The sequence below is a fragment of the Sander vitreus genome, unplaced genomic scaffold (assembly GCF_031162955.1).
Source record: "Sander vitreus isolate 19-12246 unplaced genomic scaffold, sanVit1 ctg270_0, whole genome shotgun sequence".
Taxonomy (NCBI): domain Eukaryota; kingdom Metazoa; phylum Chordata; class Actinopteri; order Perciformes; family Percidae; genus Sander; species Sander vitreus.
In genome coordinates, this window is record NW_027595434.1 from 15701 (window position 1) to 40754 (window position 25054).

The 25054-nt window shown below is 41.5% G+C and overlaps 1 protein-coding gene across 2 annotated transcripts in view; it reads left to right on the plus strand.

Moving 5' to 3' along the window:
• Window positions 1-275: 275 nt before the first annotated feature.
• Window positions 276-25054, plus strand: part of LOC144513526 (synaptic vesicular amine transporter-like) — a 36042-nt gene continuing 11263 nt past the window's right edge. Inside the window, exons 1-11 of one of the 2 annotated variants that reach the window (XM_078244623.1) lie at window positions 276-430; window positions 550-731; window positions 8981-9317; window positions 11364-11422; window positions 11522-11605; window positions 13980-14072; window positions 14949-15038; window positions 15214-15257; window positions 20602-20656; window positions 23446-23541; window positions 24533-24611. In XM_078244623.1, the coding sequence (XP_078100749.1) occupies window positions 599-731; window positions 8981-9317; window positions 11364-11422; window positions 11522-11605; window positions 13980-14072; window positions 14949-15038; window positions 15214-15257; window positions 20602-20656; window positions 23446-23541; window positions 24533-24611 (1070 nt within the window). In that variant the 5' untranslated portion in view covers window positions 276-430; window positions 550-598. Of the gene's footprint in view, window positions 431-549; window positions 732-8980; window positions 9318-11363; window positions 11423-11521; window positions 11606-13979; window positions 14073-14948; window positions 15039-15213; window positions 15258-20595; window positions 20657-23445; window positions 23542-24532; window positions 24612-25054 lie in introns of both variants that reach the window. The other variant, XM_078244622.1, reaches the window with a different exon arrangement.

Consider the following 25054-nt stretch of genomic DNA (forward strand, 5'->3'; position numbering starts at 1 on the left):
TTCTTCTTCTTCTTCTTATTATTATTATTATTATTATTATTATTATTATTATTATTATTATTATTATTATTATTAGTAGTAGTAGTAGTATTAGTATTGTCTGTTCTGACTTTATAAAATGCTGTTGTTAATAAGAAGAGTTGCGTTGAGCCCTGTTTCTGATCAAGCGAGCAGTGTGAAAGCTCACACGGTGGCATCAGCTCAGTATTGATCCATCATCATTACAGCCGAGTGTTAGGCGTTGTGTGTGTTGTCCATTGTTTGGGCTGATCTAATCGAGTTGCGGTTTGAATGTGTGAAGGTAGGTCTGACGGGGACCCACACACATAAAGGTTGAGTGACGTCAGCGGTGGCTCCAGTCAGTAGAAAGACAGCATCCCGTCCTCCCAGCCGCGCTGCTTCCGCTGCTGTTGGCCCCTGCGCATCCCAGGTAAGATGCTCTGCAGCGCTCTGCCTCACATTCTCAGCAGTTTATCCACCGCTCCACATAGACTGGGAGGGTTATTTGTTAAAGTTACTGACCAATCATTGGCACTTGTCTCTCTCCAGGAGGTTCTGTCGTCCGTTCTATTGCCCTGCTCTTTTCGGGACTAACACCATGGGGAGACTGGATGCGCTTCGGCAGTTTAGTTTGATCAAATGGCTCCGAGAGGAGAGCCAGTCGAGGAAACTGAGTCTCTTCATTGTTTTCGTTGCTCTGCTCTTGGATAACATGCTGCTGACTGTAGTCGGTAGGTACACTCCTACTTTTCTCGTTTTCTTCTTTGCAACAGGTAGTCCAGTTCCCCAGGTCTGTCCAGAGATGCCCAGTGTCTTTAGCTCCAGTCAGTCAGTCAGCCAGCAGATCAGCGCAGTGTGCGGACTCAACCCTCTGTGTGTGTGTGTGTGTGTGTGTGTGTGTGTGTGTGTGTGTGTGTGTGTGTGTGTGTGTGTGTCATTATCATCCCAATCATTTCCACAGCACCCTTTGAAATACGTTTCATACTTTTCTAAAATATCCTATTTTAGGTATTTTGATGATATAAAATGCATCTAATATATAATAAACATTTCTATTGATTCTTCCTTAAAAATATAGTTTACATCATTACTAATAGGTATAAAATAATAGTTTAAAGGTTTTTGACAATTTGTGTTACGTCTGTAGGCAATCAGATACGTCTTTGTTGGATCACTGAGTCAGACCTGCAGCTTCCAAACACTCTGCATCTGTTTCTGACAGCTGGAACCATTCTCATCTATTCATAGAACTTTATAGAGACAGGATCTTGAATTAAGGCTGTTAAAGCAGATCGCTCCACTAGTATGAAGCAGACCTTGGCACGTGATGCACAATTATTGAAATGGTTGAATTGAATCATTGAAAATAACCTAAAGAGAGAAAATGACATCTGTTGGTTACATGCAGCCTTTAAAGTCTAACCCACATTAATGTTCAATCACTGCAGTATTCAAAATCGTAGATCATATTTCATGTCCACTATCACAATCATTTATACTATTTGGACATTGTATGGATGAGAGTGCCATCCATGCAAATTCAATATATGAATATATTATTCATATTTTTTATAATTCCTTTCTTTCTGTTACAAAATGTAAAAATGATGTAAAGTTATATAGCTTATATATTTTTGTAGCTTTAGTTCTACACTGCCAATGCCAACAGTTTCTGTCTGGCTAATACTTTATAATCTCAAGGCTTAACTCTATTAGTAACCAATCACAGAAACTCATATTTTAAAGAGGGTTTACCAACGGACCGTGTTAACTATGTGTTGATTGACATTTGTTTAAGGGTGTTGCATCATAAAGAGGGCAAATAGCCAAACAGACAAAGCGTGTCCAGAAGCAGCAGCAGAACACAATGGGCCAACAATTTTGTTGATGTGTTTGTTATTCAATGTCTGTCATGTGAGAAAATAGAACATGTTTCCATGAAGAATCAAAAAAGGTAGATTGTTTTTTTTAATACCAGTTCCCTCAACCTGGTTTGTCTCACTGATTCACTCTGAAGAGTCTTGCTGTACAAATGTCTTTATTTTCTGTTACCAGCAGCAACATTCGACCGTGAGCGTATTTCTGCCTGCCTGCATCACGTCATGAGCAGTGCTATATTACTCTCCTACATAAAGTTCCACTCAGCAATATAATAGAATGTCAGGGTGTGGGGTCGCCCCGTGGCATTGGGGTTTTGGGTGCTGAACATGAAAAGCAAACCGGGAACCTTTGTTGCATGTTGTTCTGAGCTTCTTCCTACTCTCATTTCCTGTCACCTCTCTTCTTAAAACTCCCTAATAAAGCCATAAAATTCACAGAAATGCCATAAAAACAGAGTGCCAGCTTTTTGCACAGTAGAAGATGAATATATGAAACATTTAGTCTGAAATAGGGGTGCGCGATATTGAAAAAATGTGATATTGCGATATCGATAATGAATATTGCGATATCGATGTTAATTTCGATATTTTTAAACATAGGTAAAATTACCAAAGTTATGGGCAAACGCATCAAAATAGATTTATAACAAAAAAAAGGTTTATTTCAACTGACGGTCATATTGGACTCGTCCAACATGTCTCTACAGAACAGGACATGTTTTACTGGTTGGACAGTATAAAATAAATAAAGAGCATGTCTACAGAACAGGACATGTTGTACTGGTTGGACAGTATAAAATAAATAAAGAGCATGTCTATAGAACAGGACATGTTGTACTTGTTGTATATACACTACAGTATAAAAAACAATGCAATGTACATCTGTTGGCTTAAAGCCAAAGTATTTCCAAGCTACCAAGGAGGAGGCATTACCCTACAGTCACATTAGCTACAAGAGACAGAGACAAAGCAACAGGCTACCATTCATTTTCAATGGGAGTGGCCAGAGCCATAGAGATATAAATGTCATAGAGATTATAAATATATAATGTCTTTCTCTATCACTCTGGGAGTGGCCGTTTGGCCACGAGCGACAGCCAATCAGAGTGAAGGCAGCGTGAGGGCAACGTGACGTATGTCAGTGGCTCGAGCGAGTCAAAGAAAATAATTCAAGATGGCGGAAAATGCTTCAGGACAACGTATTTATGTATATATCTGATATGTTTGGCATTTAATCTCATATATTGTGTTACTTTTATCGAGAAATAAATACTTTTAAATCCAAAAACATTGTTCTTGTGACTTAACAATACTTCTGAAGTAACTTTTAAGATGTGGTTTAAGGTAGCACCGGAGAATTTCTGTTTACTGTTGCCAAGCAACCAGGGGTAGGCTAGGCATGCCCAGGAGCTCCCACAAGTGAGTGCATGTCACTCTCTTTTGTAGCTAATGTGACTGTAGGTTACTTTTGGCCGCTAAACTTTCCTTCCAATCTCTGTTATTTCGTCGTCTCCCAGAGCAACACTCATTTTCTTACTTTTGTGTTCTTTTTGCTCCACTCTTTGCTCTCTCTTTAGCTCCTTTCTTTTCTTTCGCTTCGTTTTATGGTTCTGCGGAGGCTCCACGCAGCTGATGTTTATACGTGCTGTGGTGTGTGCGAGGAGGCCATGGTTGAGCCGGCATGTGTGTGTGTGTGTGGTAGAGCGAGGAAGAAGTGAGAGAGTGACGGCGATTTTCTTCGGAGTGAGTAGCGACTCTAGAGTCATAGTGAGAGAAACAAGGTGTCTCCTCTGTTCTTTCTGACCACAGTAGGAAATCTGGAGCAGGAGAAGTTAACCCTCTCCTTGATGTCATGTTGTTGATGGAGAAAGGAGAACCAGGACATGAGTGGGGGGAAATACAACGCTACCAAGTGATGTGTATTTTTCGAGAGGTGCATCAAAGAGTATAGTAACAAGAGGGGAAACTCAATGGAACTGCAGCTCCGCCATCTTGGACTGAATGTAACACAACGTTCTATTGAGTTTTGCCTCTTGTTGCTTCTATACTCTATGGGTAGGTGTCGGGCGGGATACAACGCAAACAAAATATCACGTAATTATCTCAAGACTTTCGGTATAATATTGCGCAACGTGATATCGCGATAACGATATTGAGTCGATATATCGTGCACCCCTAGTCTGAAACACTGAATGATCAGCCCTATGGCTACACTTATGGCCACACCATTCCATCAAAAGGAAATGATTTAGATGTAATCTGTATTGTTTCCCCCAAATTCAGCCTGAACTTCTGAAACTTCTCCCACCACCCAATACAATGGAGGTGAATTGAATCTTTCGTGGTGGTCGAAGCTGTGAAATGTCATATACCGTTTTTTTTACCAGCAACATAATCCACAGGGCTCACTGTCAACCATTCCTATGATTACTGTGAATAGCAAGGATGATTGTAGAGGAGGCGGGACATTGTTTCTGGAAAGCCATGATGTTTTTCTGCATTCATTCAAATGTTAAAGAGCAGCTATTATACATCTTTTCTGGTATTAGTTTTTGGTTCAGGACTACTATAGAGCAGCCTGTCATGATTCACCTCACAACAAACTTTGTAGATTGTCGGGAAACTTCTTAGGGTCATCTACAGCTCCTCTGAAAGCTTGGTTTAAGTTCCTCCTCCCCTTTGCTCTCCCTCGCCACCTCCCCCCCTCCAGCCAAGCCCACTCTGTTGTAATTGGTCATCTTCCCGGGTCTGAGCTGGAGCAGCATGACCATGTAGGGAAGTCCGTTTCATTGACATAGACAAATCCAGGAAATTGAAAGAGCCCACTGAGACAAGTTGCCTGCAGGACTCAAGTCTTAATGCATTTACCTAATTATTTTACACTTTGGTATCGTTTAACATGACTATAGAACATTATAACAACATTTATAGGTCAGAAAAGACGAAAAAAAAACTTTGGTGCTTTGAGCACCACAAAAGAATTCCATTCACTTATATTTTATTAGGTGGTGGCAGAAGAAGGGCTGATATCTGAGACTAGATGTAAGAATAGATACCATCAGGGCTAAGTGAGAAATGTGGGCATAATTATAAATAAATCGCAGATTTCCTTGGATTGTGGTGGCACCTAAATCGTGGTTGCAGCTGCTGCCGTAATCCTGCTCCACGCCCTGCATTGTTACTACTATTAATACTAGTCATAGTTCTAGAGTGACAGCGGCGAAGCTCCTATTGAAACTGAAGAAATTATTAGGACCCGAGCGCCGACAGACAAAATTGGCGGTCGCATCAATCCTGGTGAAGATTTACGTATTTTATGGGATTCGGGAATAGGCGCACAAAAGTGGCTCGCTAGCGCCCACTACAAAGTTAAAAAAATTGAGCCCCTGCAGTACGTTTAACGCAGACTAACGAAACTGGGTACACATATGTAGCATGTCAAGACGTACAAAAAAGCTCATTGGAGCCATACCCTAAACCCAACAGGAAGTCCGCCATTTTGAATTGAAAGTTCAAAATTAGTGCGATTTCCACGTCGTACTTTAACGAACTCCTCCTAGAGATTTCATCCGATCAACTTCAAATTCGGTCTGTGCCATCTTAAGATGTTACAGATGACAAGTTATTAAAAGAAAAACTTTTCGTCATAGGGCATGGCCCTGTGTAACTTGAGTGTACATGGTCCAATTGGCTCGAAACTTTTCAGGATTCATAAGACTCTAACTTTGAGGACATTTACCAGGCAAAATTGACTCAAAGTCATAGCGCCCCCTGGTGGCAACAGGAAGTATGCCCAAAACTCTACGTGCTATACTTTAACGAACTCCTCCTAGAGATTTCATCTGACTTCAAATTTGGTCTGTACCATCTCAACACCTTAAAGATGAAAAGTTATTAAAAGAAAAACTTTTCGTCAAACAGTGTGGGTGTGGCATGGTGGCCATTTTGAGTGTTTAGCGATGAACAAAGAAGTTGTTGTAACTTGAGTGTACGTTGTCGTATCTGCCCGAAATTTCTCACGATTGACAATATTGACTTTTGGTCATAGCGCCCCCCGCTGGCAACAGGAAATGCGCCTTATATGACAAACATCATCTGATTTACATGAAACTTATGTGTGGTCTACATGTGATACTGAGCCACCCCCTATACTTTAACCACGCCCACTTACTCAAGCCACGCCCCCTGTCATAACATTTGAACTGTTTAAGGTACAGTCTTGTGTGAGGTGTCATTGAACTCAGCAGAAAGTTCCTTATTCATTGGTAATGGTTTGGCCCGCCCCTCTATGCTTAAGCCACGCCACCTTTCCTAACTGGTGACCCGTTTAGGGTAGAGTCTTACGTGAGGTATCAATGAACTCAGCAGAGACTTACTTTTTTATTGGTAAAGGTTTGCCCCGACCCCTATACTTTGGCCACGAACTTTGGCTAATGAACTGTATGACGTAGAGTCTTGTGTGAGGTATCATTGAACTCAGCAGAGAGTCACCTTTTCATTGGTGACGATTTGCAATGTCTGAGTGCCGCACAAATGCACGGTTGCAAGGAGCGGCAACCGCCTGTAACCCCAACGTGTGCAGAGGCGCGAGGGCCAGTCCATCGCTGCTTGCAGCTTTAATTAGGGCCCGAGCGCCGACAGCGGCGAAGGCCCTATTGGAACTGAAGGAATTATTAGGGCCCGAGCACGAAAGTGTGAAGGAACCTATTGTTTTTGGTCAGATTATTATTATTCCCAATTCCTCGTCGCATTTTTTAGGGGGTTAGCATGCATGAAAACTCAAAAAAATTGCACACGTCACAACTGGTGAAAATTGCAATGTTCTGTAGTGATTGGTCATCTTCAAGTCCATGATGCTATTTTTAGAAAAAAATTACAAAATTCTATAATTTCCGAAATGTTGTTTTTTGTGTAAATATCTCATTTTACGAACACTTGTTTGAGGACTTTAGGATGCACGAAAACTCTCAAGATTTTGCAGCCATGTGCACAATAGTAAACTCTTTTATCTGAATTCACATTTAGGCTTGGGAGTGGTATGGTTGCTCTATAGCGCCCCCTAAATGGTTTTAGCACTTGGGCACATTTTTGACGGCCCCAATATATACGAAAACTCACAAAAATTGCCGCCCACATAAACACCTGGGAGCTTTGCGAGACCGTACAGCGATTTGGCCCAAACCTGTAAGTGGGCTCCATAGCGCTCCCTAATGCCTGGAAGGCCTTAACTTGGACATAGTTGCTCTGATCTTCACCAGATTTAATACCCATATTTCTCTAATCATTGCGGACATATTTCCCATTTACCTTCATTAGCTCTGCCCAACTGGAAGGCGGCCATTTTTAATTATGCATTTTTCATATGTTTTACATTCTTTCAAACTCGTCCTAGGCTGTGATTTCAATCTTCTTGAATCTTTGCAGGTAGTATCTGTTGACGCTCATGACGAGAAGTTATCCAAAGAATTTTGATAGTTGAAAAAATGTGCAAGTTATCTTGGCAACAATTATTCCGATTGCCCCAAAACTTGACAAGGTTGTTCCTCATAGCCGGTTTAGCATCTGTGCCAAAGTTGGCGGCAATCGGCCATTAGATGGCGCTGTTTTAATTTTTTTTTAATTAATCAGCAAAATATTGACATATGGGAGCCCTACTTTGTCTAACTACTCCTGGGACGTGAGTCCGATAGGCACAGTGGGCCCTGTTGACAAAAAGTTATCAAAAGAATATTGATAGCTAACACAATGCGCAAGTTACAGAGGACCAACTTCCTGTAGGTGGGTGTGGAAACAGGAACGGTTGTATCTTGCCAACAGCTATTCCAATGGACACAAAACTTAGAATAGTTGTTCCTCATGTTCCAATGAGGCTGTGTGCCAAATATGGCATCAATCGGCCTTTAGATGGCGCTGCTCTAATTTTTGAAAATTAATTAGCAAATTCGCTTTGAACAAAATCTACTTTTTTTTAACTCCTCCTAGAGCGTGAGTCCCATCTGCACAAAAATGTACACGTAAACTCAGTGGACCCTCATGACAAAAAGTTATCAAAAGAATTTTGATAGCTAGCACAATGCACAAGTTACAGAGGACCAACTTCTTGTAGGGGGCTGTCGAAACAGGAAGTTGCGTCTGTTACCAAGATTTATTCCGATTGACACCAAACATGACACAGTTGTTCCGCATAGAGGCTTGAGCATCCATGCCAAATTTAGAGTGAATCAGCCATTAGATGGCGCTGTTAGAATTTCTTTAATTAATTAGCCACATCGCGATATATGGGAAACATACTTTGTCTAACTTCTCCTGGGCCATGAGTCCAATCTGCACGAAAACTTGGATATAGACTCGGTGGACCCTCGTGACCAAAAGTTTTCAAAAGAATTTTGATAGCTAAAATAATGCGCAAGTTATGTAGGAACAACTTCCTGTAGGTGGCTGTTAAAACATGGACGGTTGTATCTTGGCAAAAGTTATTCCGATTTACATGAAACTTAGAATGTGTGGTCTACATGTGATGTTGCGTCTGCCAGTACCCCCGACTGCAAGAAAGCCAGGGCCCATTCATCGCTGCTTGCAGCTTTAATTGTTATTGTAACTGCCACTGTTCATCATACCAACTGCTATAATTATTATGCATCATATTTCTGTATATCTGAATCAGTGTCTCTGTGTCCCAACTGGCAGCAGCAGATGGCCGCCCACCAAGAGTCAGGTTCTGTTTGATTTTTCTGCCCGTTTAAAGGAAGTTTTTCCTCACCACTGTCACACCAAATGCTTGCTCTTGGGGGGAATTGTTGGGTCTTTGTAAATTAAGAGTGTGGTCTAGACCTACTCTATCTGTAAAGTGTCTTGAGATGACTGCTGGTATTATTTGACACATAAAGTTGAATTTAATTCTTTTTTCTTTTCTTTAATGTCATTTTTGGTGATGTGGTCATGGAGGTCTCTTTCTTTCTTTAGGTTAGTGCTTGTGATTAGCCCTCTTGTTCTCTGCTGACAAATGTTGCCGTAATATCTGGAACAGCATTATGCAGTCTGTCAGTGGTCGTGTCATTTTTCATTGCCTCGATCTCCTCTCACCTCTTTATGCCCTCTAGTTCCCATCATCCCCAGCTACCTGTACACTCTGGATGAGTCAACAGACGTGGTGTTGAAGAACAGCACCGCGTCGCAGCCGGCAGCTCCAGGAACCTTTCACAGCATTGTGTCCTTATACGACAACACCGTGAGGTCATCAGGTTCCAACGCCACAGCCAGGTCTCTGGACCTGGTCCCTACGGCCCCTGCTGCCACAGAGCTGCCACACAACTCCTCTGACTGCCCCCAGTCTGCCAGCAGGCTGCTCAATGAGAATGTCAAAGTGGGATTGCTGTTCGCCTCCAAGGCCACCGTACAGCTGATTATCAACCCCTTCATAGGCCCTCTCACAAACAGGTAGGTTTTTCTCTTTGTGTCTCTGTGTGGATACATTTAATATGTAGCATTTACAGCAGGGGAATTAGCTGGTTAAGGGTTTTCACAGGCAACCTGGAACATTATTGTTGCTTTTGTAATAGCAGCCTGGAAATTACTGTCACAAAATCCGTTGAAGCAATCGAAATTCATGTAGTTGTCACATAATGAACAGAAAGCCACAAGTTGCCATTCATCCTAGCATATAATTCCCTTTACTTTCTTAATCATTCAGTAACAATCAACATGAGGATAGATCTAACTTTCTGCTTCGTACTAGACTCGGTTTGTTGCTGTCACCGTATTATGTGTTAAACACTGACTTTTCAGTGACCACCATCACACTCTTTCCTACTGGTTACTTTAGAAATTGCCAATTGTAACAAATGCAATACGTCTACAACTTAGTGTTTGGCTCATTTAAATACATGTAAAGAACATATTTGCAATAACTACAATGGTGCTCTATGTGACATTTTATGACATGATGCAAGAACTGTTAAAGACACACAAAAAACATTGGAGAGGAAATTATTTCATTTAAAGCCGAATAACAAAGGACAGAGCAAGACAATCACAGTATGACAGCTTTCCTTTCAGGCCACAGAGGCTTCCTGCTAGCCCAGGGCCAAATTCTACTTTGTTTTTGGAAAGGCAGCCAGAGAGCAACACAGAATAACATACTCTTATCTAATTCAACATCCAACAGAAATTGAAGAGAAAAAGCAGCAACAGACTCCCTTTTCAAGTTTTAGAGAGGGAAATCTAATGCTGCATATTGAAACCCTGTCAGTTTAATGTCATGTTGGTTTTGAGTGTGAATGTCATGTCAGCTCCAGATCCAGTCAAACTGAATCAAAAACGGCGGAATTCCCGATTATGTGTGCATGTGCATTGTCTTTTTTCCTGCATGGATAGCTGGATGAGTTACTCAAATGTCAGGCAGCCAATCAACAAATAGCCTTTCAAAATGTACTCGTACTTAAACTCCATTAAGGAGAACACTATTCTCATGATCACCACCAATGCAGACATTATAAATTGAATTTGTTATTGAGACCAAAACAGAGCTAACATGTGAATTATGGACTTTCTTTTGTTAAGCTACCAGAAACATGACTTCAAATGAATGCTTATAAATGAAAGCCATAACAACTTTATGCAAATATGTCAGGTAATATGTTGGTTTGTTGCCACCCAATGGCCACATCTTTTAAATAATAATGGCTTTGCTTTAATGAACTACCTGTCTGCATCTGTTAGCCATTCAGCCAGCAGCTTAGAGACTGCTGCTATCATAGAAGGCCAATTTAGCTTCGATAGTACTGTCGCTAGATTCTTTTGGACTAAAATTTGCAAGGAGGAGCCATTATCGTGGATTTTAGGTTTGATTTTTACTTCTTCACATTTTTCATTCTTTTTTGCTGCAAGTTGAGTGGCACCTAAAATCTAGAGGATAACTTTATATTATACATATTATTATAACAATGGTTCAAGAAAATTCTGAAGAATCAAAGCTACCAGAACAGAGCCAGTCCGAAGATTTGAGCAGAATGTGAGATAAATGTTCAGTGAATATTCAGAATTTCTTCAAATGCTTTGTGTCTATGGTGTTAAAAAGACACTATTTATGCAGTTTATTTGAATCATTTTGGCTCTCAGGTAATGAATCCATACTGGTTGTGTCTTCCATTTTGATACTTCATACACAGTTGGAGACGATCTACATCCTCCATACCTGCAATAATGTATTCAATAATGTATTCAAACTGACAGTGGATTTTAACTGTAATTCGTATGCATATGTACAGCAATATAACCTTAACTGGTTGAAGCATTTCCCATTTAAATAATTAGCAGTCCTCCATAACTTCTACATTGAATCTGTTTAGGTCTCACTGCTTTAGAGAGGGACAATATGCTGAAAAGAATGAATTTCCCCTTTCAATGAAGCCATTTATTTGTGTGTAGACACCTCAAACTATTTATAAGCTTAAATGTAGTCTTTTTTTCTCTTTGTCCCTTTAGAATAGGATACCAGCTTCCCCTGTTCGCTGGCTTCTGTATCATGTTCCTCTCTACTATCAGTAAGTTCCATCCAACGTCTCGTCATTATCAGAAATCTGAATGCTTGCATCATGCCTGATGTTTCTGTCTGTATTTCTCTTGTTCCTGCTACTGTGAAGTGTTTGCCTTCTCATCGAGCTACACTCTGCTGTTTGTGGCCAGATCCCTGCAGGGTGTGGGCTCGTCCTGCTCCTCTGTGGCTGGTAAGACCCCCCTCTAATTCCCTGTGATGCTCATATCCAGTTCGTCATCTGTTCAGCTATTCATCTGAATACATTCATATTAATTAAAATAGACAATAAATAAATATTGGCTCGTGTTATTGACTGAGCCTGTTATTTAAATTAGTGTTGCATTATTGTTTGTAGCCTAAATGTTGCAATACTAGACAGGGGGTGAAGACCCCGGTTCTGTCATGCAATGGAAAGAGTGTAGGGCACGGGTCGCCAATGTTTTTTTGCGCCCTATAATTCCCTCGAAGAACAGGTAGACACAAGTGGCTTTCTTGCTACTGGTTTATTCAAAGTATCTCTCCAAATCCAGCGTGAAAACTAAACACACAGTATAACGATAAAATATAAAGAACACATTAGCTTAATATTAGTCTTGCATTGCCAGACCTTCCTGCAGAAGAGGGTCTGGCTAGTCCACACAGCATTCCTGGATTGGAGAAAAACACGCTCTAGTTTATTGGCATTTCTTTAAACCAATCACAATCCTCTTGGGCGATGCTAAGCGCTGGACGGAGCCGCCGTGCCTCTGCTAAATAGGAAGGAACTTGTTTTGGTGGAACGTGTACGTTCAGAAGTAGTTTTAGTCGTGCAACCGGAAACCTCAGATTGGACAGATAGTCTAGCTAGCTGTCTGGATTTAACCTGCAGAGATCTGAGGAGCAGTTAACCAGAAATCCACCGGAGGTTAGAACGCCAACACAAAGGAAGAGGAAGGTAATGGACATCCGGCCTAAAAAGAGTCATTCAGGGGAATTTCCGGCGGCACCAAGTGGAACCTTGTTAATATAGACTAGCTTAATAGAATGACATGCACAGCATGTAGAATGACATTCACCAAAGTAAAATACAGACATACTGTACAAAACAACATACCTAGTTGGTTAGTAAGTTAGTTAGTCTGAAGAGGTTTCCCTGTGATCGCTGACATTCGTTGTAACAATTGTAAAACTTTCATCAGAGTATTAAATTGTCCGTGCTTTCTGTAAGCTTGCTGTGACTTTCTCACGCGTGCTCATCCCAACGGGCCTTGCGCGGAGACTTCAAAAGTACTTTCCTTTTACCAAATAAAAATCATGTATTAATACCAAATGCAACTTATATAAATTCTCACACAACAAATTATACATTATTATAATGTAATTGCAACAATTACAGGCCCTTTAGCTGAAAGAGAAAAAGAGTAGGAACCCCCTATTATATATACTGCATACAATTGAGGTGCATATTATAAGAAAGTCATCATCATCATTGAACTAGTTACAGTGGCACTCATGTCAATCACAAAAAGTATTTCCTGTATAATGTGAAGAAATAATAAAAGTTATGTGCCTAAGTTCAACTAAATAAGTCACACCAAGGCCCTGAGTAAACAGTCATGTATAATGACTTTCAATATCATATTATAATAATATAAACAATTAGTAATAATGACTTTCTGGATTATATGATCAATCAGTTTTAATAACTTTCTTTCTGTGTAATGGAATGTTTCAAATTGACTTCAGTGTACTCATAATGCAGATAAAGGGTTAATACAGCACAGAAGGAGATCATCCAATGAGGATTTTCAGAACCTGTTGATAGGGTGTCTGATGGGAGGGTTTAATTTCAAGCACAGCCCTGAATGGAAAGTTACAAGAGATGACGCCATCTGAACTATTGAACTCAGCTATCCTTGTGTCAAGTCAGCAGTCTCCTGCTGTGCGCCCAAGGCGCTACAGGCTGGCCCGTTGCCAGCCCCTTGTCCAGAGAGAGGATGTGCGACTGGGAGAGGTGCGAAGATCAGGGATGCTCCTTGACAGATGATAAACATGCCAGTCAAATATTAAGGGAACATACATCATATCTTTGCTTTTAGTTTGAACTTTTAACCAGTTTTGACACATTTAATACAACATTTAAAAACTAGGCATATCATGTTTCAAGGAGAATCCCTCCCCTCAGGAGACGTCTGGAAAAGCCATTGGACGCACAAAACAGACCTGACACCTGCCGGGACCAATGAGAGAAGAACGCGCCGGAGTAGAATAGTATTTAAACTGTTTAGACAAAGAATTCGGGGCTCAGTTTGCGGAGTTTTCAGAACGAAGCAAACTGTTGCCCACAGCTGTGTATTCCTGTACCCTTTTTCTGCCTTATTGCTTGGAAATAAATCTTGAACAGAAGGAGAGAAGTTTTAGACGTTTTATCTGATGTTGGAGTGACTTTTTACCTTCTTCTCAACAAACGAACACGCTGACAATAACTCTTATAGGACTTGCTGTATCAGTAATGGTTTCGTTGTTTAAAACCTGTATGAACAAGTGATAATTCATGCAGGATCTTTACGTCTGTGTGTTTTCAGGAATGGGAATGCTTGCGAGTGTGTACACCGATGATGAGGAGAGAGGCCACGCTATCGGGATCGCCCTGGGGGGGCTGGCAATGGGAGTGTTAGGTATGTAAACAAGCGTAGTCCAACAAAGAGACATTTCTGTAAAGCTGCCAACAGACTAAACATGGAGCGCGGGTTGAGGTGGTTCGGGCATCTGGTAAGGATGCCCCCTGGGCGCCTCCCTAGGGAGGTGTTCCAGGCACGTCCAGCTGGGAGGAGGCCTCGGGGGAGACCCAGGACTAGGTGGAGGGATTATATCTCCAACCTGGCCTGGGAACGCCTCGGGATCCCCCAGTCGGAGCTGGTTAATGTGGCCCGGGAAAGGGAAGTTTGGGGTCCCCTGCTGGAGCTGCTACCCCCGCGACCCGACCCCGGATAAGCGGATGAAGATGGATGGATGGATGGATGGATGGGTTGAGTGTGTACCATTAATGCTGTGTCCTTATTAATAACATTTTTGGAAGAAAAAAAAACACAGCCATAACATATTGTCTACAGCTGCACTAGGCAAGATTCTTAGCTTAACACATCCACATCTGTTCTGAACAGAAAAAAAACATTCCCATCCTCTGTGAATAATCAATCAAAACTTCAAGAAACCATAAAGCTGTGACCAAAGACATACAAACTCATCATTTAAAACCAGTCAAAGTCTAAGCTAGTAAAAACTGTTTGGGGTTTAATGGGGCCATTTCATGAAACTTGTCACCCCAACATTTTTAGTACACAAGTGAAAACATATATTTCATGGTTTTAGTATTCATTCCATACAAATATCTCATTTTAAAACGTGTTTTTCCTGGTACGTTTTTCAAAACTAACCTGAAACACTTGTTGCAACGTGAGCTGTCTTAAAAAGCTAGGTTAAAAAGCTGCATTAACTGCAGTGATATTAAAGTTGATCTCTCCATAACTGACCATGCAGTGTTTTCTCCACAGTTGGACCCCCATTCGGCAGTGTGATGTATGAGTTTGTTGGGAAGACGGCTCCTTTCCTTATTCTGGCTTTCCTGGCTTTGTTTGATGGAGGTACAGTTACATTGTCTCTTACTGTACATCCAAACCAAGAATAGTCACTGTAGAAGCAATGTTAAAGATAATGTGTGAGCTCAACATTGTTGAACACAAGTCCATACATTTTTAGAATATTACGTATTCTCTTATATATCAAAGGCTTACATTGAGTTAATTCAAGTCTTTACAGCTCTGCAGCTTGTTGTTCGTCAGCCCACCAAGGTGGAACCAGAGGTGAGTTTGTTTGCATGATCATTCATTTCCTAAAGCTTATTACTTCATTAGGATGACCTTTACAGCTGCAGAACATTTCAAAGAATTTTTTTATGGCATTTTTTTCTAAATTGGATCATACATACAGGAAGTGTGGAGAGAAACAGAGAAGGTGGATGACATGCAACAAAACATCCATGGCCTTTGGTAAATGGTAAATGGACTGCACTTACTGTATATAGAACCTTTAACCTGACACTAGTGCAAAAATACTTTACAGTGCCATTCACCCAAGCAAACAAGGACACTCAGGGACAATTTAAAATTCAGGATCCAAACTTCAACTCTGAGCTTAAACATTTTTAAGCTAAAGTAAAAATGACTGACTTAAACCTGTATAAGCCCACATGACCTGAATGAGAGCAACAAAGGGAACTGGAAGTATTTAAAGTAATCTTTCGTCAGACCATTACTGGCTCTTTTCTTTGATCTGTGGAGTCAATGGGTGTCTTTAACAATGGCTGCCAAGAGGCACCAGGCAACAGCCAATTAGAAGGCTATTTGGAAAAGAAGTACAAGGAAAGGAGTAGTGGTGTAATGGATTGCCGTGAAAAGATACAGGCAACGCAATTTTCTTTTCACGTGAACAGAGCATGTTAAAAGCAGTTGACGAAGACGGTCATGGCTACTGGAGGAGTGGAAGAACTCAAAAAGCCATGACGCCGGCTACAGACCTCTGTCGTATCAGCGGAAGTTGGTAGTTGAGTCACCCGAGAATAGGGGGCTTTGAGCCAGGTACAGGGCACTAAGAGCTGTACCCAGCTACATAGTACGTCTATGTCTATGTCTACGTCTATGTTTCGGCGGACACTACGGTTGAGTTTAAGCAACAAAAAGTAAGCTTCATGCGGCAACGACAGCTAAGTTTAGGCGCAAAACGACTCCCCAGCTTGAAGGTGTGTTTTATGACAATTCATTAAGTAATAAATGCAAAGCATTTACAAATATATATCGTCACCCCTTTTTTGGTGCTGATCGGAAAATGTATCCGATTGATCCGATCCGTGACTCAAGGCTGATTTAACATTCATGCTTATTCCTCTGCATGGAGTTTTATAATTGTAGCAAGGTGATTGGGGCAGGGTAGATACAACAGTATGGGGCAATTAGGATTAAAGAGAGTGAAAAGCACTTCACAGTGGCTTCAATGAACTCATTAGAAATAGTTTTTGAACACTAATTAATGACTGCTTCAGAAACGAGAGAAAGAGTGCTCTGCTGCTTCTTTTCAGGATGACACATGATCTGATATATTAGCGGAGATACTAACCAAACAGATCTACTGATGGAAGCAAAGCCAACAAGATAATCTGTTGCGGGTCATTAGCAGATGCGTTCACCTTTTCAGTATTCTTCATTTAATGCATTTCTAAAAATATGCCCAGGGGCCTTTCAATTAGGTTCCACAGAGGCTTGCCGAATGTGATAGTTTTTAGGGTACCGACTGAAAGAAAACGTGCATGTTCAACACATTCTTACGCGTCAAAAGCAACGTTTGGTCAGGGGCATTTGGCGATTGTTACTGATGCAAAAGTCTCCTTTAGCATCTAGTCTTTTGGCATCATATTTAGATGCCTTTGGTTGGGACCCTTGGCTTACCAGTCCCTCCAGACAAACATGATTATGCGATCGCATAATTTAATGCATAATCAGCCAAAGTCTGTATATTTATGCGGGGGCCGCATTTTTTCAAATACGCCGCACTTTCGCTGCATAAATTGCCGATTTCCATGCAAAATATGCAGCGCTTGCATGATTTCATAATCCCTGCAATTTTATTGCAAAAAAGTCACATATATCTAAGCAGAAAGTTGAAAAATGTTGCGTTTACTTCACACAAGAGCAGCCATTTTCCCCTGTTGCCATGGGAACGTTATGAAGTGACGTAATTACGCGACGTGAACATCATCGAAAAGCTGCAAACCCTGCGATGAAGCCATGATGAAAAAAAAAATTGCAAGATCCCGCAATTTCATCGCATAAAATTGCATAAATATCCTGCATATTCCATTGCATTTTTTAAGAAAACGTGCAGCATAATCAAGGATTTTTGCCCGCAACAATCACAAAAAAACTCGGAAGGATTGGCTTACGCTTAACTGACATGCGGGACAATAATGGGTTAGGTTTAGGTAAAGATGGTGGGTGGGGTTACAAATAGTGCTGTCAAACGATTAAAATATTTAATTGCGATTAATCGCATTAATGTCATAGTTAACTCGCAATTAATCGCAATTAATCGCACATTTTTATCAATTCTAAATGTCCCTTGATTTCTTTTTGTCCAATTATTTTCTCTCTTTTTAGTGCTTTTATCAGCATGGAAAAGTGGATTGGCTTGCTTTGTGCAGATGTGCTTCTGTCTGAAGTCAGCCATTGTCGCCTGGCTTTGACGAGGGGAGAATTCGCATCAGCTGTGTGCTTGGCCATCAGCCGTGCGCTTGGCCATCAGCTGTGCGCTTGGCCATCAGCCGTGCGCTTGGCCATCAGCTGTACGCTTGGCCATCAAGTGGTCTTTCAGACTGGACGTGCTGCGATGATAGCTCAGTTCACAACGAGAAAACACAAAGATCACTTTGGTCTTGTCAATGGAACCATTTGGCAACTTTTTAAAAGTAAACTTTCTATTCAGAATCTTATTGGCATCCATTTTGGCGACTCGCGCTCGCCATCCACTCAAAACGTAACGTTAGCCTACTACTCTTTGGCCGGCTCGCAAGTCCAAACTAGTGTGTGCAGCGTGCCTGTTGTTGTGGTCCCGGTCTAGCTAGCTAGTGGTGTTGTAGTTTTTCTAACGTTACTAGTTGTTGCAACAGCATGTGAAAAAAACTACAAAGTTTGCTAGGCCAAAAAGAACGTTAATCTCGCACCAAAAAAAATTGACGCCGTTAATAACGCGTTTAACTGACAGCACTAGTTACAAAATTTACGTTTCAGTGAGCGTGTCTTCAGCAAAGCTGGAAGACTTAGAAATGAATACTGGACTTAAACCCTCCACTGTGGATGCTGTGCTCTTTACTCCACCATGCTCTGTAAGAGACTGGGCATCTGGTTGTAGCATTGATTTGTTCAGATTGTATCGCCCGTTTGTTTTCCTGCACGTCGTTGCGAGCAGCAGCAGCCTGCCTCCGCCTGTCAAAAATGCCTTTTCACAATAGTGGTGATAATAGACATTTAAACTAACATTGTTATATGCTTGAAGTGTTTTATATCTATGGATTTTATTGAAGGCAAGTCAAGTGTTGATTCGAGAGGCTAAATTGATCAAACATTTGGTCAACTCTTTGTCAGCCGCTGGCTAATTGGTCATCACTACCAATGTCAAACATAACCATTAATTTAACAAGGCTAGGGCCTGAGCATCTCGGACCAGGGCCGGGCTAGGGTCTAGATTTTAAACCCGTGCAGGGCTCTATCATTGGGTACCGGCACCATATTTCAGGTACCGGTTAAAATGTGAACGGTACCTACATTAGTCCTATTAGGCTCTGATAGTGTTATTCTGCTTATATTTAGCAGTATATCACATTCTCCGTTTTACATGTATAACGTGTTTGACTTTTCATTTGCTCCAAATAACATGCCAATTCTTAAAAGTTACAATCTGGAAGATCTCCGTTCACCTATGGTGCTAAGCGGGAATTGTAGGTGTGTTTTGGGATCTCACTTCCCAGAGATCTAAACAGTGTCGCCTGTGTGACGTCAGTCAGTTGGCAGCTGAAGAGCAAGTCTGTTGCGCTAGCTCCGCCTACCCTCTCTGGTGGACCAACCTCTGCAGGGTGATGGAAATGATGCCACTAACTGTGCGCCATATGATATTTTCCAGGCATGATGCCACAGACACCCAGTTTGTAATATTGAAAATTCATGGGCTTTTCATCAGTGGGCCATAATGGTAATCACCATTGTGTTACCTCATTCAACAATAGATAGTGACTTAACAGACGTTTATTTAAAGGAAAATCTTCAAGATTATTACTTTAAGGCAGGGGTCTTCAATGTTTTTTAAGCCTGAACTGAAGGAGAGATGGAGCAGGGACCCCCTACTACATATATTGTATAAAATTAAGTTGCATATTAAACTGGGCCTACAACAACTTGTAGGGCAGCCTAAAGCCTTTATACATACCTTTTTTTTTGCATAGAATAATAATCTATTTAAATAGCCTAATAATTGTTGCCATGATTTTATGAATTGTGTTTTGATGGTAAACATACATGTGTCACAGAAACTCCTCAGGATGAACTGTATCTGTGGATGGATGGTGACTACCTTACCTATAGGCCAGTAAGCAGTGGGGATTTATATTTGTTAATAATATGTTGGATTCATGTTAAGACTTTCAAAAATTAACAGTAATTTGAAGCCCCTCCCCACCAAATATTACAAAGGGTTGATTCTGTCTTTGTAATACTGACTGAATTCTATTTTCTTCTTATATTTGATTTGTTTTTAATTATTTATTCATACCTTTTTTAAACCAAGGTAGTACTGTCAGCCAGTTTCCATGTATTTAACAGGTGTTTGGTTACTTTGCCTTGCATATCTGCCCACTGAAAAGAATGTCATTGGAGAGTTTGTGTATCCAAGGGTATTACAGTATTACATTTTAAATATTGTTGCAAATATTATCCATAAATGAATTCAGTCAGTGCTATGACCTAGAGTAGTTCTCAAAGGTTATATTTCACTGGGAGGAGGAGGTTAACTTAAAGGTAGTCTATATCCACAACCTTCCTCTTCCAGGATTGCTCCGGTGCCGCAGGAAATTCCGCCAGATTTCATTCTTTTACGTTTTGTTTGTTATTTGTTTGTTAACTATGGTTAACTGCTCCTCAGATCTCTGCAGGGTAAATCCAGACAGCTAGCTAGACTATCTGTCCAATCTGAGGTTTCTGTTGCACGACTAAAACTACTTTTGAACGTACACGTTCAACCAAAACAAGTTTCTTCCTGAGACTATTTAGCAGAGGCACCGTGGCTCCGTCTGGCGCTTAGCACCGCCCAAGACGATTGTGATTGGTTTAAAGAAATGGCAATTAACCAATGCACGTTTTTCTCCCATCCTGGAATGCTGTGTGGACTAGCCAGACCTTCTTCCGCAGCGCTGTGGAAGAAGGTCTGGCAAAGCGAGGTGATGTTGTCAGTTTGTGCAAACATACAAAGGAAGTATAACAATGTTTTTTATCACTGAGATTTGTAACCTGAGTCTTTTACAAGTGGGTTGGGTTGAGGGCTATGGTATAAGCTTTTTGTATTTAATATAGAATGTTGTTCTTGTGCCTTTGTCCTTCACAGAGTCAGAAGGGGACCCCGCTATTGACGCTAATGAAGGATCCATACATTCTGATCGCAGCTGGTAAGAAAATAATAGCAGCACAGTATTATGAAGAAACCTAATGTCACCCCACTTAAGAGAAGCATCAGTGGAATATTGCCTTTCATAATGGGGCTGGGAGAAGAGCAGGGAGAGAAATTGACTTGCATCTTCATTTTGTCTAAAGCACTTTGCTTGGCTTGGACTTGTGTTGTGAAGTGGGTTTGGCATGTTAAAGAGAGTTATCTATCCATCAGAAAAAACGCTGTCACCAACACTTTGTTCAGTGTGTTCCATTATTTCCTTATATTTAATTCATGTACCTTCCTTAAGCTACAGTCCATACAGTATATTTATCAAGCACAATTCAATTCTAAATAGAGCCCAGTAAAATAATTTAGGTTGAACTCAGACACTCTGAACTCATTTTGACTGTTTGTCTGCACATTCAGTCACCACCCAAAGATCAAGACCACGGAGCAGCGTTTGGAACACGGCTTTTAAATTGAGAGCATTGCCAAAGGGCCCAATCCACTCTTTTCTAGCACAGTACAGAGCTGACTCTTAGCACATCCATTTCACACACAGCTGCAAACTGCCCCAGTGTGCACTGGAGGTCACAGGTCGATTAAGAAGGCAGAACTACATCATCAGCAAAACAGTGCAGTCCTTAGATCACAAAACTGGATGCTTCCCCAGTACTTAGCTGCTCAAATTCTGTCCACGACAATCAAATGGGGGTAGTGTGTTTAGACTGTGGCAGGGGTTGCAGCAGGGGGGAATCTCAAAAAAACGCAGGTGGCCGACTCAACTTTTGGCGAAACGCAAACCCACCTGTTTTGAGAATCCTGTACAGTGAAAAGGAAACATCACTGCTTTTATCGCTGCCACAAGAAAGATTAAAAACACTTTGAGGGTAAAAAATGAAAGACGAGCACTGAACTGCCCGGGAGTTTGTGTAATAGCTGAATGTTTCCTGCAACAACAAGGCACTCGATGTGTCTTGCTCCTCTCTTTTCTTTCTCTCTCTCCTGTGAAATGAAGCTGAAGTCTTCAAGTGGGGTTGGAAAAGTCATTATCTATAAACGATCTGATGGAAAACAATAACTGTGAAATATAAAGTCTACTTGTGCTTTGTTGGGGGGGGTTAAGAACACAACAGGACCTCACACAAATGGGCCGTTTCATTGACACTCCCCCTGCCCCCTGCGGAGAATCACCGGATCGTTTTTTTTGGTCTGAATGCACCGTAAGCCATTGTTTCTACTCCTGACTTGTCTGATGGTTTGGCAGAAACTCTTTGAGGCCAACAGAAAGTTCTCCTCCATGGCCTCTCTGCCCTCTTCTGCAGCCACAGAAGCTACAGTCCTCCTTGCATCCAGATACCTGTGTACTGATTCAGAAGTTACCCAGGCTAGGCGAGCCTGAAAGGCCTTCTCTTTCATCATGATGGCTTCTTTTACAACTGTTGTGTTGTTGGATTACTACAGCCACATGCAACAATGAGCTGACATGACAGAAGTAGGACATGTAGAGCATCCAAGTAGAACATGCCCCGCTCAGATTCCATGTTCCCAGCCTTTTCACAGGAGATGGGGGGATTGCACCTTGCGAACAGGGGCCCTCTTCTAGATTTTCTCAATTCACCCTCACTGCATGTTTGAGTTTAACATTTGTCTAGCCGTCTGGGGTTTGGCTGCTGTCCAAGACATATGATCGCAGATCTGACGAAAAAACTACAGTTGATTGCTAATCCGATTGTACTGCCTACGTGTTCTGATCAGTGGTGATTTTTCAGACCTTTTCTATGTCTTTATTTGTCACTTTTATTATTACTGGTCACCCTACAATCATACAGTACAATATAGTAAATTTTAATTTTTTTAAATCCCATTCATTTAATGCCCATTCAAGATTTGAGTTTGCAATGGACATGTACAGTGCCCAGGGAACAACTTGCGTTCAGTGTCTTGTTCAAGGACACTTTGACATGTGGCCAGAGGAGGCCGGGATCGAGGGGAGGCCATGACTACAGGTGCCCAGTAACAACACACTACCTGGGTTAAGTTTAGACTGACCATTCCTTCCTTTCATGTGCCTCCAAGTTTAAGCTGTTGCCAGGAGTGACAACACAGGGAAACACAAGCCTTCTCACTGTGACAAGGTGGTGATCTTCTGCAGAGACAGACAGGCATGATATGAACACAGGCCATCAGTCATTATGAACAAAATGTCAAACAGTGGAGAAACACAACAAGTTTCACAATCCTAGCAGGTCAATGGGACTCTACCCACGGAGTCTACCAAGGCTAAACTCATCAAGCCATGATCTCATTCCTACTGCTTTCTGCATTGGAAAACAACTTGACTATGCAGCAGAAAACAGTCTTGAGGTTACATTTACTGTATCATGTTATATCACACAAATGATTGCAGACTTCTCTTTATTGACAACAATCACCTTTAAACAGTAACACAAATTTACTCACTCTCCCTGCAGAGGCTTACATCCATGACTTGCCACAAAGACTGTCTTAAAGTCTCAGATCACCAGAGGGACAGAATCACAAGATTTAAGACGTGTCTTTTTCCGGCTATGGCTAGGAATTAGAGAAAAAACGTGGTCATTACATGGTTCTCTTCTGTGACAACACAGAAACAAAGAGAGCAGGGTGTGTGTGTGTGTGTGTGTGTGTGTGTGTGTGTGTGTGTGTGTGTGTGTGTGTGTAGGCGGCTGGAGGTTGGAAGGAAAGGGTAACAAATAGGGACCAAAGAACAAAAACAGAGTATAATTGACACTTTGTCCACTTATGCTCAATCTTCCTCCCCAGGTGCCATTTGTTTTGGAAATATGGCCGTTGCCATGATGGAGCCAACGCTGCCAATCTGGATGATGGAGACCATGTGTCCCAGTGAATGGCAGCTAGGTATTTACAATGCTCTCTTCAGTACTCACTAAGCAGTCCCTCCAGGATTTCGCGATGTCGCGATCACGCCAATTCACAAAATCCGCATAGGGAGGTTGGTTGGCGTGGTGGATGGGTCAAACAACACAGGACTTTCACCCAGGAGACCGGAGATTGTGTCCCGCGTGTCACGTTTCTTAAACCCAACCGTTGCTTTCTTCTTTTACTAAACCCAACCATCCCATTTTCTGTTCCTAAACCCAACCGTCCCGTTGTTGTCCCGCGTCCCGTTATTGTTTTCCTAAACCCAGAATTTTCAACGATTCCGTGAAACTGCCACAGATTTTGAGTTAAAGGGCCATGTTCATTTCATGGAATTCTGTGAGGTCAGGTTGCAGCTTTTCTGCTGCAGCCCGACGGTTTTAAAGTGGCGGTACATACATATTTATCTTATAATACAAACAGAAACCCCAAATTATCATGTTTCACTTTTCAGAAAAATGTATTTAAAAACCTATAATGCAACAACACATTGGCTCTCCATCCAGTGATAATCAGTTTCTCTGGTTACTATTTTTTACATTTTTACAAAATAATATCAGTCATTGCTCCACAGTTTCTCATTTACATTATAGACATACATCTTTTACTTACAGACTTGCCATAGTGCAAAAGTGTCTCTCCTCTATCCTGCTAGATATTTTCTATACAGAGACTTCCTGCAGTCTTTGGTGTTATTAGTTTGTTCCAGTTGGTTGTGTATGAAGTCTAGGTCAGATAAAAAGGATAAGTGGGGAACAGGATATTAGGGTGTCATGTGCTGGCAGGTGGAAAGCACAAGTCTTTATTACAGACAATGGAAGATGTACGGAGGCTCAGTGATAGAGATCTGCTTATCTTGGAAAGCCAGCCCACACCTTCAGTCTCTCATGTCTCTCTCTCTCTCTCTCTCTCTCTCTCTCTCTCTCTCTCTCTCTCGCTCTCTCTGTGTATGTGTCTGTCTGTGGTCCAGGCGTCGCTTTCTTACCAGCGTCCATCTCCTACCTTATTGGAACCTACATCTTCGGCAAGTTGGCACGCAAGATGGGGAGGTAAGGAGAGAAATTATCCTTATCTATCGCTCTCTCTCTCTCTCTCTCTCTCTCTCTCTCTCTCTCTCTCTCTCTCTCTCTCTCTCTCTCTCTCTCTCTCTCTATCTCTCTTTCTTGCTCTCTGTGGATGTGATATCTGTTTAGGCCCCTCTAAATGAGTTTTTAGTGTTTGAGAGGCTGGCTTTATTGAGGCCTTGACGATACAGCGTTGGGGGAGTTTTGTATATATAATGAAGGTGTCTTGTGAGAGAGAGGGAAGAGGAAGCGAGAATGTATGAATGCATAGTACGTGAATAGGTTCAAAGACCATCAAATAGAATAAATTACCTTATTGCGTTAAAGCTATAGCACGTAGTATCTGCCGCCCCCATGAGGAATTCTAAGTAATGACAACAAAACTGACGGCGCGTCCACATGTTACAAGTCTTCCATGAACGTGCACC